At 57.1% G+C, this 14,100-nt stretch overlaps 1 protein-coding gene across 1 annotated transcript in view; it reads right to left on the minus strand.

The window, feature by feature from the left end:
• Nucleotides 1–432: 432 nt before the first annotated feature.
• Nucleotides 433–14,100, minus strand: part of GRM4 (glutamate metabotropic receptor 4) — a 41,484-nt gene continuing 27,816 nt past the window's right edge. The window contains 8 exon segments of the mRNA XM_086627174.1: nucleotides 433–482; nucleotides 3,684–3,930; nucleotides 10,120–10,364; nucleotides 10,367–11,057; nucleotides 11,848–11,984; nucleotides 12,898–12,945; nucleotides 12,948–13,029; nucleotides 13,031–13,098. Coding sequence (XP_086483300.1) covers nucleotides 433–482; nucleotides 3,684–3,930; nucleotides 10,120–10,364; nucleotides 10,367–11,057; nucleotides 11,848–11,984; nucleotides 12,898–12,945; nucleotides 12,948–13,029; nucleotides 13,031–13,098 — 1,568 coding nt within the window.

Below are 14,100 nucleotides of genomic sequence, written 5' to 3' on the forward strand. Positions count from 1 at the left end.
ACAGAAGGTTCTGCACAACCACAAACAATCTCACAGATTCCAGAAAAGGGAAAATGTTGGGTCTCTCTTTTTTTTTTTTGTCAAGATACAGAAAAAAAAACCCAACGCCTTGCCGAAGTCCGTCACCTCTTCCCCGCACTACGTGCCCCCTGCTCAGCGGTTCCTCTTCCTCCGTGGGGAGGCATGCATTGTCACGGTGGTTTCTTTTTATTGTTTCTTCTTTTTTTGTTTGATTTTTTGCTGTCGTTGATGGCCATCTTCCCTAGGAGCTCTGCTCAGCAGCCCAGCCAGGAACATGTCCCCCCGGCTGCCACCTCCCCGTCCCATCCAGCTCCCCCTCCAGCGTCCTGCGACGAGCGATGCGACTCAGCTCCCTCCTGCGTCGTGGCACCCGCAGCCTCCCTTCGTGCCAGGCAGTTGCGATGGCTGGAGCTAAATCGCGTGGTTGCTATAGCTGACGTAGGTCTGTTTGGTAGCCAGTGCTGGAAAGAGAGAGAAACCTCACATGTATCGTTGATGAAGCCCGCCCTCCCTTCCTGGCTCCCATCCCGTCACCCTGACCCGACTGTCGTGCCAGGAGATGCTGGCGGGGACGTGACGTGGGGTTTGCTCATGGATCCGTCTGGCACCAGCACTCAGGATCGTTCCCTGGGGGAGCACTGAGCCGTGGCAGAGGGGCTGAGCCCCACAGCAGCCCTGGGAGGCTCACGAAAGACAGTTCATCCCAAAGAGAGACCCTAGGATGTGACACGAGCCACAGGCGATGTGTCCTCAGGCTCCCATTCACTTCCCTCAGCAGCCTCTTACAGACAAACCTCACGTGCTCCATGTTCCCAAAAGCTCAGCTTGCCTCAGTCCTGCAAGAGCATGATTTGGGGTCCAAGCTGGGCTCCCCACACCCCTGCACGCTGCTCCGTGGCAGCTGGGAGCGGAGCAGCAGGGCACGGGCAGTGCCGGCAGCGGGTGGCACAAAGCCAGCCAGCCCGGCTGCATCCCTCACCACGGATCCCTGCGCTCGTGCTCGGGTGCTGGAGGAGAACACGTACCCAAACCTGCTGCCACCTTCCAGCTTCCCCAAGACATGCCAGCCCTCGGGATGGGGTCGAACACACGAGGAGAGGAGGCAGCAATGGCTACAAAGCCACCGCACGTCCCAGACTGGCACCGGGGGAGCCGCAGCGAGGCCCAGAGCCAGGAAAACGCCAGATCACAATAAATCCTCCCGCTCCCCGCAGGGCTGCACCCCTGCCGTCGGGCTCGGAGGCTGCAGCACGTCACTTGCTTTTAGCAGCAGCCACAGCTCAGGGAGAGGTGGAAGCGGCAGTTTGCAACGCCCCGGCTTGTCTCAGCGCGTTGGCCAGGCACGATGCTCTGCAGACATCCCACCATGAGGTCCCTGGGTACCAGGGGCTCAGCAGACACACGGACACCCTCCAGCTGGGGACACGGACAAGCGCTGGGACAGACAGCAAAGCCCAAGACACCATGAGCGGCACAAACGTGTCCTTTGTGCAGACCATCCCTAGGGCACGGCGCAGAGGGGACACCGGCAGCTCTCCCTCCGTCTCGGTGCCTCGCTGACAAATGAACCTTGCTGCGGATTTCAGGCTGGTATTCCCAGATAACAATTAGATAGGCCATAAGAAATGAGAGTTGACAGAGCTATTTGTTAGCCGCAATGTTTTCATAGCCAATCTGCCCATATCAAAGCCCTGTGAATTATTTATTCTGTTGTTTATTTAAGGATACGTGACCCACCAGCGACAGTTTAGTTTTTCACTCAACTGTCCCTCGGTCCTGTGCTGACAACCCCACCGTGCCTCCTGCCCCCGGCATTGACGCCGTGCCCGGCTCCATGCCCTGGCACACCTCGAAGCGCGCTGCCAGCTCTGTTCGCACCAAGCTCCCATATTCCCCATGCGAGACACATTGGAGCCGGAGATGCAGCAGATGGGAGGCTCAGCTCTCCCTGCTCCCAGCACGTACGATCCTGAGAGGCTCCTGCTGCAAATCCCATGGGGAAGAAGGATGCTTAATGCCTCGGAGAGCATATGGGAATGTTTGGGTTTGGGTCCTGGACGAGGTGTTCACTGCATCCAGGCTTCCAAGCCCTGATGCAAGGAGAGCATCAGCCCTTTGTGCTGGCAGAGCCCTGGGCAGCGGCTGCGTGGGGCTGGAGGGGGACAAGCACAGCATCGCAGCCTGTGACACGGGTGCCATGAGGTGGCTGGCAGCAGATGACTCCCCAAGACACAGCTGGTGTGCTCCCGGTCAACCCTTAGTGTGGGGACCCACAGATACCCCCAGCCTTGCACAGCACATCTCTCGCACAAATAAAACAGGGGTGACAGAGGGACCCCTACCCACCGCCGCGTTGGGGCAGGACCACAGACCGCACTGGTCTGCGACACTGGCTGACAAAAGCCACCTCCAGCACGGGCAGCAAGGGGGGGGTCTGGCCATGTAGCTGCCCATCACAGTGCAGACAGGTAGATGAAAGAGTGGAGTAGGCAGAGAACCTGCCCACGGAGAGACATCACCTACAGAGCTACCGCCGCGACACAGCAATGGGTACGGAGGTTGTAGAGATGCCAAGGGATATTAAATAGCTCTGGCTGGAAAGAGAGCAATCCGTTTGTGGGATTACAAAGACAATCATGGCTTTCCATGGAAATGCTGTTTGGTTTCCATCCCACTGACACTGGAATCCAGAAACGTTGCTGGTCCGTGAGGAACGTTTGTATTTCTGCAGGGTTTTCTTCAGATTTAGCCCAAATGGGATTTCCCTTCTCAAAGGTCCCCAGCAGCATTGGCTCCAACCATTTCTTCCTCCTACAAGGCTCTGGTTTTGGAAAGCCAAATGCTGAAGAGGCACCCACAACACCTTCCCAGGGTTTCCTGACCCCCAGCCTTTCTTCCCAGGGGATACCAGTGGCTCTGTCCCTGTGTCAGCCTCAGCTCCAGCCTGGCCCCTGGGAAGAGCCCACAGGCAGACACCAAACACCCTTCCGTCAGCCACACCAGAGTCTTCCCAGGATCAGCTCCAGGGTGAGCTGACTTTAGGATCCTTCTCCAGTTGTTCAAGCTGATTTCCATGTGCCCCGGCCGCCACCTCACCCAGCAGTGGCATGAGCGTGTCTCCAGCATTATTTCCCCTGCCAGTCACCCAGCACCGTTTCCCATGGGATAAGACAAACAGCCCTGGGGAGGGATGGGAGCGCCAGGAGCAGAGGGAGGCAGAACATGTTCTGTCTCAGCTACGTGGCTGCAGCATTTCTCGTGTGGGAATAAATTGATGAAGGAGGAATCTCCCCTGCCCACGGACAGGAGATGATGCTGTCCCCTCACCGAGAGCCAGGCTTGTGCCCCAGCTGGAGCACAGGTACCCAGAGCACAGCTCCGTCCTCAGGGTGGCTTTGGGCACAGCGAGGAGCAGAGTGGCCCCGAGCCCATGGGGTGCAGCCCTTCCCATGCTGCCCTTGCTCCTGGGGATGGTGGGCCAAGCCACGGGGCAGGAAGGCGCCAAGACATCCCTTTGCCAAGGGACAGTGCTGCCAGCATTGCCTGCGCCCATGGAGGACGGCACAGCTACAGCCCACTGGCGAGTCAGGGCTTTGGGCTTCCCAACATCACGTTGGTCCCCAGCAGGACCAGCTCCCCGACCCCTCAGGCAGCCACATTACCTTGTGTTTCCAGATTTTCGCAGAGCTCCGATTTGGCCTCTCCATTGGGGCGGAAACCTCCCTTCTGAGAGAACTTGTTGGACATGGTGGCCGCAGTCACCACCGCCTTGAGGCTCCGCTTACGCTTGGGGACGTTCTGCTCCGGGTGGAAGAGGATGATGTACACCTTGGGCATGTAGAGCATGCCCAGGGACACCGAGGCACTCAGACTCACCGAGATGGTGAGCGTCGTGGTCTGGATGTACATCTGCAAGACACAAGGGCATGAGCTGAGACCCACCACAGCTCTGTAGGATCCAGAAAGGGTCAGCTGGGAAAGCAGGAGAGGGAACAGGGGAAGGTGGAAATGTTGGGGTTAAATACATGAAGGGGTCGGGAGCCAGGGCTGGAAACGTTGGCAGTATTGGATCGCACTCGACTTGTTGCATGGGCCAAGAGGCTACTGGCTCACTGTTGCTCTTTCCCCACCTGCAAACACGGGGAGGTTGTGCCAGTGCCCTGACCCACGTTCCGGGGCCCTGGCACAGCCTCCCTGCACCAAGCCCTCCCAGCACCATGTGTGCTCTGGCAGCAACCTGCCAGCACCCCAACTCAGAACCGTCACCAGAGATGAACCCCCATACCCTCTTCACCCTCCCTCTCTCCTCCCCAACACCCACAGCACAATCCACCAGCCACAGGGCAGGAGCTCTGGTGCCAGGGTGATGGGCACAGCAGGACACTCACTCCCAGGGCCCAGCCCAGGGCACCCCTCGCTCTCCCCATCTCCCTTCCACAGGTAATTCCCATTCCCCAGCTGGCTCCCTGGGCCGTTGTCATGTAAGTCACATATTACACACGGACGTTGCCTTTCTGCAGTCAAAACTAATTTCACGCTCACTGTCCAGGACTAACAGTGACAGATGTTTTGCAAAATGAAAGCCCATTAATCTGACTGTAGAATAATCCATTTTTCTATGGAAAGCATTTGGCAGGCTCCTCGCAAGCCAGGGGCATCTGAAGCAGGCGGCAACGGGAGGTGAAGAGAACCCCTCCTTCCACCCATCCCCACCTCTCGCCGCCAAGCAACACAGGAGGCCGAGTGGGCAAGGCCCTCCACGAGCATCCCTGCTCCATCAGCATCCCTGCCCCTGGCACAGGGCTTCATCTTCTCCAGCATCCCATCCTCTACTGCAAGGCTCACTTGTTGGGTGTCGCTGGGCTGAGCAGGGAGAGGGCTCTGGGGCTCTGGGTGCCTTTGCACGCACTTTTTTTTTCTGTTCCAGCTGCGCTCAGACGCCGGGGCTGTTTCGCAGGTTGCTAACAAGGTTTGAGAAGGAGAGTTAGGGCAGTTTCTGAACTTCATCCCATGGCTCAGTCACAGCGTGGGGTCCAGCATTTCTTCTGCGGTTGTTTCACACGTGGGATTTAGTGCCATGAGGGGTGGCAGGACCTGGAGGAGCCGGGGGAATCCTGGGGGCTGCAGCACCAGCGAGGGCAGGAGGTCCCCACCTCCCCAGCTGTACACACCTAATTTGGGGGTGCGCTTTCTGGAGTCAATGGTGCAAAAAGGTGATCAAGGGCAGAAGGTGAGCACAGGCTCTACATGGCTCCCATGGGAGAAGGTGCACAGAGATAGCTCCAGCTCATGAGTGAGAGCTGTGGGAGGCAACAGCTCCCGGCTGGGGCTGTCATCCCACCCCAGGACCTGCAGGTCCAAGGTGTGACCATGCCAAGAAACATCCCACTCCGTTCTCCTGCTTCAGAAACAAACACACACCCCCAAAAGTGTTTCAACTCAACTCAAAAGAAAAAAAGCAACAGAGCTTGCTCTGAGCCAACCGAAAACTTTCGTTTGTCCCCAGAATAAAACCTCTTGCTGTCACATGCGCCAGTTTGTTTGTTCCACCTTCTCTCTACATGCACACGGAGTCAATCCAGGCGGTTGATGGAAGTAAAAATGTCATTTCATCAAGGAAAGTCAAAACATATCTCTGTGCCAGAATATCTGCTCTCTTTTTATTTTTTTCCTTGTTTTTTTTTTCCCCTCTGCTGAAACTCTCCAGATATCACTGCAAGCGTCCTGGACCGCAAGGACCAGACTTGCTGGGAACAAGGGCAGCACTAGGACACCAACTCCAGGCACCCCAACCCCTGTCCCAGGGACCGACACAACTCTGCTTGACACCAGCGTGACACCCTGTGGGACACAGCTGAGGCTCCTCAGCCCTTCACCTCGCCGGCCCCCCGCCCTCCTGGTCCTCAGCAGATGCTTTTTGGAGGAGCCTCACTTTGCAATCCGGCAATTTCCATATTTCCTGCCTCTGCAGCGACTCCCACCCATGCCTCGGGACTTGGAGGCGTTTCGGCAAAGAGGGAGAGAGCAGCTGAGCTTGAGCTCAGAGCAGACATCTCCATGCACGCTCCCCCCTATGGGGTCAGGGCTCCATCTCCCAGTGCTGCCGGGGACTCCCTTCCACCAAGACCCCCCAGTTGCACCAGCTCTGGGCTCCCCCCATCTCTTAGCCCTCCTCAAACCCCTGCAGCACTTTTGGGCTCTCACTGCAGCCACCTTCACCCTAACGATGCATTTGCCAGAAACAGCCCCATTTTCTGCAGCCCGGGCTAACCTCCGCAGCTTTGCATCACGCCGCAGCAAACCCCTTTCCAGCTCAGTGAGAAATATTTTTAGCCTGGAGCCTAAAGTCAGCCACAGAGCTCTGCCCAGTTAACCTTTCACCACGTCGAAAAATGATCATTTCTCACCATTTTGGCTCCTACTCTCTTAATTGGTTTCCAACCCAGGACTCCAGTTTGCCCCTCCGCTACCGACACTTGAGCTGCCTCCAGAGCCCTTTGAGGTGTGCGCTGCTGGTAGAAAAGAAGTTACAGCTCCTGGCTCAGCAGCATCTGCTGCTTCGTGGATAGGATCAAAGAACACAGCCTGTCACTGACTCGGGATGGTGACGCTGCGTCGAGGGACCGCAGCAACCCTAAATGACCCAGCACGAGTCCCCAAGCTCAGTGCTGTGCCCAGACTTGGCCCAGGGCTGGATGAGCCCGTCCTGCCCTGGGAGGAGCAGCCCAAGCTCAAGGCACAACCCTGTACACCTTGTGTTTGTCCCAAAGCAAATCTCTGCCATTAATTGGCAAAACCCACCCCCCAAAATCCAGGTCTGACCCAGCTATGAGAGATTTTGCACCGCCACGGGTGCCGGGGAAGGGAAAACCTGATCAACCCTCATCCCGCGCCGCTAAACAAACCACTGGACAGTCCTTCTCATTCCTTCCTCTCTCCTTTTCCCTCGCTGAAAGCAAATGTGATAAACAGAGAACCAGACAATGACACCGCTGTTCAGCTGCCGCCTTATCAGCGCAGGAAATTGTCTCTTTCTTTAGATCCTCTGTTATTGCTATTTCTGTAATCCGCTGGGATCGGCAGGGATAAGAGGTTCTTTTGAGAAAAGGCTTGGGGGACTTGTTATAATAAGATGCCACCTCCATGCAAAGTCGTAGGCACGAGGTAAAGGAAAATAAAATAAAAATGGAGATTTTGATCCAGCTCCTCCAGACCACGAGGCAGCCTTGGCCACAGGCTCGGCTGGGGTCGGGGCAGAGGTGCCAGGCAGTGTTTGGAGGTGTGGGTCTGCCCCATGGCATCCTTGGGACTGAAGCGAAACTCCAGCCATGTTCTATGGGAAGAACAACAGTCTGGGTGACGCTCCTGGCTTTTCTTTCCCAGGTGTGCTGAACCCCCACGGAGCCCAACGGGGCCTCAATCCTGGGTGCAACAGGGCGAAGGTGAAGGGGATCCCCCCCCCCCGCAGCAGCCTGGGGATGTCCCGCTGAGCATCCCGGGCAGCACCAGCACCACCGCGGGGTGCTGCCAATGCCAACACCCCCAGTTTTCATCCCGAGGACGTGCTCAGAGCCAGATCCTCTGCACAGGCTGCGTAACAACACCTTTTTGACCTTTTTCTCCCCGAGACTGCAAACCAGCAGCTAAAGCGTTGAGGCAGCACCGAGCACCCAATTCCTCCAGCTGGCCCCCCGAGCACATCCATCGCCCTTCAATCCCAGCCCAGTCTCAGAGCTCACATCCCACAGCAGCACGGCCGAGCCGCACCACCACGAAGCCCTCCTGGGGTTGCTCAGCAGACGCCGTGGCAGCAGAAGGCTTTAAGAAAGAGAGCTGCGTCCAAGGGAGTTGGGAACATCACTTTTTCCGCCTCTAATCAGCTTGTTAGCAGCCTAATAACAGAGCAGCCCTGCACGTTACAAGCCCCCAAAGTGAGGCAGAGCCTATTGTCGAGTTGCTGCTTGACAGCCAGCTTTCGGCAGCCCTAAATTATCCCATGACAAGCTGCAGCGAAGAGGTGAGCAACCTTGCGCATAATCTACAATCATTATCATTTCCATCTTATTACCCACAGTATGCCGAGCACATTAAGGAGGTTTTAAGGGAGCTTTTGTTTTGCAATAATTTCTTAAAAAACCTGCTTTCTTGTTAGTATCTCCCCTGCCATCTCATCAAAATGGAAATGCTGAAAAGGCTCCATTTATTTCCTTTAATTCTCCTTCACACTTGGGGCTGTCTTGGTAGAGACTTTTTGGTTGAGCCAAGGTTAAAGGTGCCTGCGCAGACCCAGCCTCCTCGAGCTCCGGGGTTTCCTGCTCCGAGCAGCTCTCCAGGACACGTGTGAAACTCCCCATGTCCACAGCAAAAGATCTCCTGGTCTTTCCCAGCAAACCATCCGCGGGCCTTTTGCAATAGGTGTTTCCAAAACCTGAGGCTTCAGCGGCTCAGCATCATGGGGGACACGCTCAGGGGAAATTATCCCAGTTGTGATGGGTCCAGAGAGGGAATCCGGGCAGTGGGTCACACGGGGATTTCCAGGGAATAGCAACACGGAGGTTTATTTGTCGCAGGCAGCTCCGGGCTGGCAGGCATGAGCTGTTTGCATTGAACATAAATGCGATTCTTGTTTTGGCTGGCAGGCAAAGGGGATTTGGGTCTCATTCATGAGATTTTTCTTCTTTGTTCTCACTCCCTCTCGCTTGAGCACAGAGCTTCATCCGGAGCTGGCCTCGTTCCTGTGGGTACTGGCACCGGGACCACCCTCCACGCCAAGCCCGGGGGGCCGAGGAGCAGGTGAAGGACAGACAGACAGGTTGTTTTACAGCACAAATTCACCCCTGGGATTGTCTGGCCTGGCCTCGTCTACACTGTGTGCAAAGCGGCGTTTGGGGTGGCAGGGGATGCTCGCTTCCCAAACCCCGCAGTGAGACAGAGCCGCTCCGCTCCCCAGCAGCTCTGTGCCACCCTGCCCGCCGCAGCCCAGCCGAGCCGTGTACCGTCGGTGCCGTGTTGCCAAACACACAGGTGTTAATTCGAATCACAGCAAAACGGTAATTGAGTGAGAAGCCGCAGGCTGCCAGGCACCCCAGCAAGGGAGGGGACATGCCGGGGGGTTGCTCTGCTCCCTCTCCTTTGCCCTTGCCCTCCGCTGCTTCCAGCTCTCGAGGATTTCGGAGGGCAGCTCCACCTCTCCAGGCACCATCACTGACTCAGCACCAGGAAAAGGTGCCAGCTGGGCAGCACTCAGTCCCTTTTCTTTGCAGAAACTACTGCATTCAGCTCTGGGGCCCCCAACATCAGAAGGACATGGAGCTGCTGGAGTGGGTCCAGAGGAGGCCACGAAGATGATCTGAGGGCTGGAGCACCTCTGCTATGGAGACAGGCTGAGATAGTTGGGGCTGTTCAGCCTGGAGAAGAGAAGGCTCCAGGGAGACCTTCCAGCACCTTCCAGTACCTAAAGGGGCTACAGGAAAGCTGGAGAGGGGCTTTGGACACGGGTGTGTAGTGTCAGGACAAGGGGCAATGGCTTTAAACTGAAAGAGGGGAAATTTGGATTGGATATAAGGAAGAAATTCTTCCCTCTGAGGGTGGTGAGGCATTGGACCAGGTTGCCCAGAGCCGTTGTGGCTGCCCCATCCCTGGAAGTGTTCAAGGCCAGGTTGGATGAGGCTTTGAGCACCTGGTGTAGTAGAAAGTGTCCCTTCCCATGGCAGGGGGGTTGGAACTAGACGATCTTTAAGGTCCCTTCCACTCCAAACCATTCTATGATTCTCTGAAATGGTGCTCCTGACAGCAGGGACCTGGATCTGCCCTGGGGACTCATCCTCCCCCAACCCGCAGAGCAGCAGCCTGTGCTGCCCACTGCTCCCCCAGCCAGAGAGGGACAGCGAGGCCAATGGGGCACAGAAAACCGAAGGAGGAAATGAAACACAAAGATCTCTGCTCCCCAGTAGAGCAAACTAACTCTTGCCACCATGATTCCCAAGCTGGCAGGACCGCAGAGAAGCCACCCCTCCTTGCTTAGGACGTCAGCCTCCCTCAGGCCCCTTCCTTGCTGCCCACAGGGCCACCAGCCAGACCTGTGCCCTCCTCCCTTACCTTTTCCGCCGACTGCGATGTCCCAAAAAATATAGGGATGAAGGCTAACCACACAATGCAAGTAGTGTACATGGTGAACCCAATGGGTTTGGCTTCGTTAAAGGTCTCCGGGACCCCGCGGGTCTTAATAGCGTACACAGTGCAGGTGACCATGAGAAGCATGCTGTACCCAAGCAAACAGATGAGAGAGAGGTCCGAAATGTCACATTTGAGGATGCCCCGGGCAAAGTGGGGATTTGTAGTCGCTGGTCCTCGTAGTCAATGACAGAGTGGGACGGGTCCACGATGAACCAGATGCAGACACCCACGAGCTGCAGCGAGATGAGGCTGAAGGTGATGACCAGCTGGGAAGCAGGGCTGATGAACCGAGGGGCACTCACTGACTTCTTGGCCCTGCTCGAAGATGCGGGTAGATGCGGTTTGGTCTTGGTGAGCAGAGCAGCGTAGCTGATGCTCATGCCGAGCCCAAGGAAGATGCGTCGCAAGGAGCATGTGCTCAAGTCGGGCTCGGCGATCATGAGGAAGGTGGTGGCATAGCAGAGGAAGATGCCCGTCAGCAGGACGTAGCTCAGCTCCCGCCCCGACGCCTTGACGATGGGCGTATCGTTGTAGCGCACAAAGGTGACCACCACAAAGAGGGTGGCGATGATGCCCACGATGGCGATGAAGACGGGGACCACGGCCCAGGGCGAACTCCACTCCAGCTTGATGATAGGGATGGGGGTGCAGCTGGTGTGGTTCTCGTTGGGCCGCTCATTGAAGTGGCACCGTTTGCAGTGGAACTCGTCCAGCTGGTACTGGTAGCCATCGCAGCGCTCGCAGTGCCAGCAGCAGGGAATGCCCTTCACCAACTTCTTCCTCTCACCCGGCTTGCAGGGTAGGCTGCAGATGGAGCTGGGGAGCTGGCTTCCACCCCCCGGCCACAGCATGTTCTCCACCTGTGGGGCGAGACCACAACAGCCCCACTGACACTCCAGCTGGGCATCTGCCAAGCATCCCTGCGGTGTGAGGGGCTGGTCGCCCTCTGCTCGTGGCAACATTGCCCAGATCTGGCCCCTTGCCCCATCAGTACATCCCGTGAAGGACCCCAGCCCTACCAGACATGGGGACAAGGAGGTGGTGAAGGTCTCCATCGGTCTTTTGGGAAGAATCAACACCGAAAACCAAAAACAAAGTCCCTCCTTCCCTGGGAATCATAGAATCATAGAATCATAGAATCGTTAGGGCTGGAAGGGACCTTCAAAGGCCATCTAGTCCAACCCCCCTGCAAGGAACAGGGATATCTCCAACTAGATCAGGTTGCTCAGGGCCTCATCCAACCGGCGCCTGAACGTCTCCAGGGATGGAGCATCCACCACCTCTCTGGGCAACCTGTTCCAGTGTTCTACAACTCTCATGGTAAAAAATTTTTTCCTAATAAAATCCCCTCTGCTCTGTTCTGGCTTCTCCTTCCCTTACCAGAGCTGCAAAGTCGGATGCCCAGAGCCTGTGGGATACAGTCACACGTGCTGACGGTGGGTCACCGTGGCTGAACCACAAGAGTGTACCTGGGGGACACCCTCCCCTCTGAACCCCCCAAGTTTGCTGCCTAACTTCGCACCCATGGGCTCCCTGGCTCCCAGATGGGTTTGCTACACCCTACATGGCCTCGATGGATGCAGGAGAAACCTACAGGACCTTTCCCTTGACCCAGACCGTGCACGGCCACGCCACAGCCCCCAGCCTTACTTTTAGGTAGAGGTGGTCGGTCCATTGCCCGATGACTTTGTACTCGGGAGTGGAGTTCCTGATCTGGTACTGGTAGATGTCGTAGCGTCCCGGTGCGTCTCCATTCTCGTTGAAGGTCACGGGAGTCCCAGCAATGCCTGCAAGACGGGGAGGGCTCAGCACCCGCAGCACCCAGTGGCAACGGGGTGCCCAGGGGGACGATGTCGAAGGGAGCTCTGGTTTGATGCTTCCCCTTTCTCACTGCTGGGAGTGCCATGAGCTGCCAGGACGATTCCAGCACGGGCACAGGGTGGAGGAAGCGATCGGGGAAAAGAAAACCAACCCCAAACCCAAGTTGGTGCAGGGACTTTAAGGTATCAACCCACCAACCCCCTCCATCGCTCTCCGGGCAATGCCAGGCACCGAGCGCTGTTACGCCAGCCGGTTTAGTGCTTCTTTTAAGAAAGAGGGGAAAAGCAGCTTTAAAGTTAAATCAAGTGAACTGTGCAGATAAACACTAATGAAAGGAAGGAAGAGAAACATCAAGCAAGGGGAGGAAAATAAATAAAAGAGACACGGCAGAGGAGATCACAGAGTGGAGATAATAGAAGTAATAAGGAGGACAAGACAGAAAATGTTTATTAAGAAGATAGAGCAGAGGAAAAGATGTGTTTCCAGAGGAGATCTGAAGACAAGGACACAGCTGTGTGATTGAGCGGGACCTCTGCCAGCCGCGATGCCAGGAGGTGGCACAGGGCAGCGGGCAAGGGGAGAGGCTGGGGAGCACAAGTCAGGCAGGGTGGCAGGGTGTGGGCAGGATTGCTGCTGGGTTACCCTCCAAAGGCTGCCAGGAGATGTGGAAGCTCAGACCTCCTTGTCTGTTGATCTGTAAACAAAACCACCCCGTCTTTGCCCCTCGCATTCGCAGCGCCGCGGGTGCTGCGTGGAATCGCGCCCTGTTTCAGCTACCCCAGCTGAACGGCGACACGAATAAATCGTGGGTGCTGCTGTGTCGCCCAGAGCCGGGACAACCCGGGACACACAGCCCAGCCACCCCGGGGACGGACAGACCTGAGAAGTTGACGTTGCGGATGTACTTGAGCAGCTCCACGCCGTCCACGGGTCCATCCGGGGGCACAGCCCCACCTTGCCAGGGCAGAGGTTCTTGTGCATGTTGTGCAGAGCGTGTCCCATGGCATAGACGGGCGTCGATGACGAACTGGACCTTGCCCTCCTGCTCGTACGAGGAGTCCTGGCCGATCCGCTCCCGGTCTGCGGACACACGTAAAGTGGGGCTGCCATCTCCGTGCCACCCCTGCCATGTCCCACAGGGATATTTCTGCTGCAGCCGAACTCTCGCAAACAAACCCGCTCATCCCCAGGACTGAAGCAGCCAGAAACTCCAACCCCATTCCCAAAACTCCAGACCCATCAGCAAGCCAGAGTGCCTCTTTCCCAGCAGGAATCTTATCCTACCTAGGCAGAGCCCAGGAAGGAGCAGCAGGGCAGAAACGCCTCTCAGACAATCCCCAACGCCTCCCGAAACAAAACCCACATGGCAGGTGTGTTTCACAGTGTCAGCTCGAGGTGTCGGCTGTGCCAGCGCTGCCAGGCTCAGGGCTCGAGCCTCTCTGCCAGCCCAGAGCCCTCCCGTCGCCTGGGTGTCCCCTGCCCCGAGTGGCAGCGGGGGGGACGTGGTGGCTCTCGCCTCAGCCCCTCTGAGCAGCGGGAAGGTCTGGGGTACGTGAGCTGGCCTCTGCGGGCACGAGGGTGACGTGCAGCCAAGAAACACATTCACTGCGGAAATACCCAACCAACCCCCTGTAATGGAGTTCTGGAAACGTGGGTGCTGGCACCCAGCCGTGCTTCCAAGAGCCCTTGGGATGTCACATCGCAGTGCCGTGGGACATGCCTGTACTCCCAGGTCCCCAAGCGGACACAGGCTGGGCTGTGACCGACATCCCATCCTCACCCCACAGGCTGACCTCCTTCATCTTGCCAGGAGCTTCCACCAGCTCAGTCTCTATCAGCAGCGCCAAGGGACCACGGTGTCCATCACTGGCTGCGTGTCCTCCATCTCGTTCCCAAAGCCTCCTGTCCCCCTGCTCCCCTCGTCACCCCCTGCCACCCTCCCACCCCACTGACCACGCAGCCCTTTGCAGCCTCCCCAGCCATCCCAGCTCACAGGATCCTGCAAGGATCTGGTAATTACCAGCAGCAGCTGCCTGCCTCCCTGTCATCACTGCCCTTAATGGGACTAGAAACATGTTAATC

The sequence above is a fragment of the Tauraco erythrolophus genome, chromosome 27 (assembly GCF_009769465.1).
Source record: "Tauraco erythrolophus isolate bTauEry1 chromosome 27, bTauEry1.pri, whole genome shotgun sequence".
Lineage (NCBI taxonomy): Eukaryota > Metazoa > Chordata > Aves > Musophagiformes > Musophagidae > Tauraco > Tauraco erythrolophus.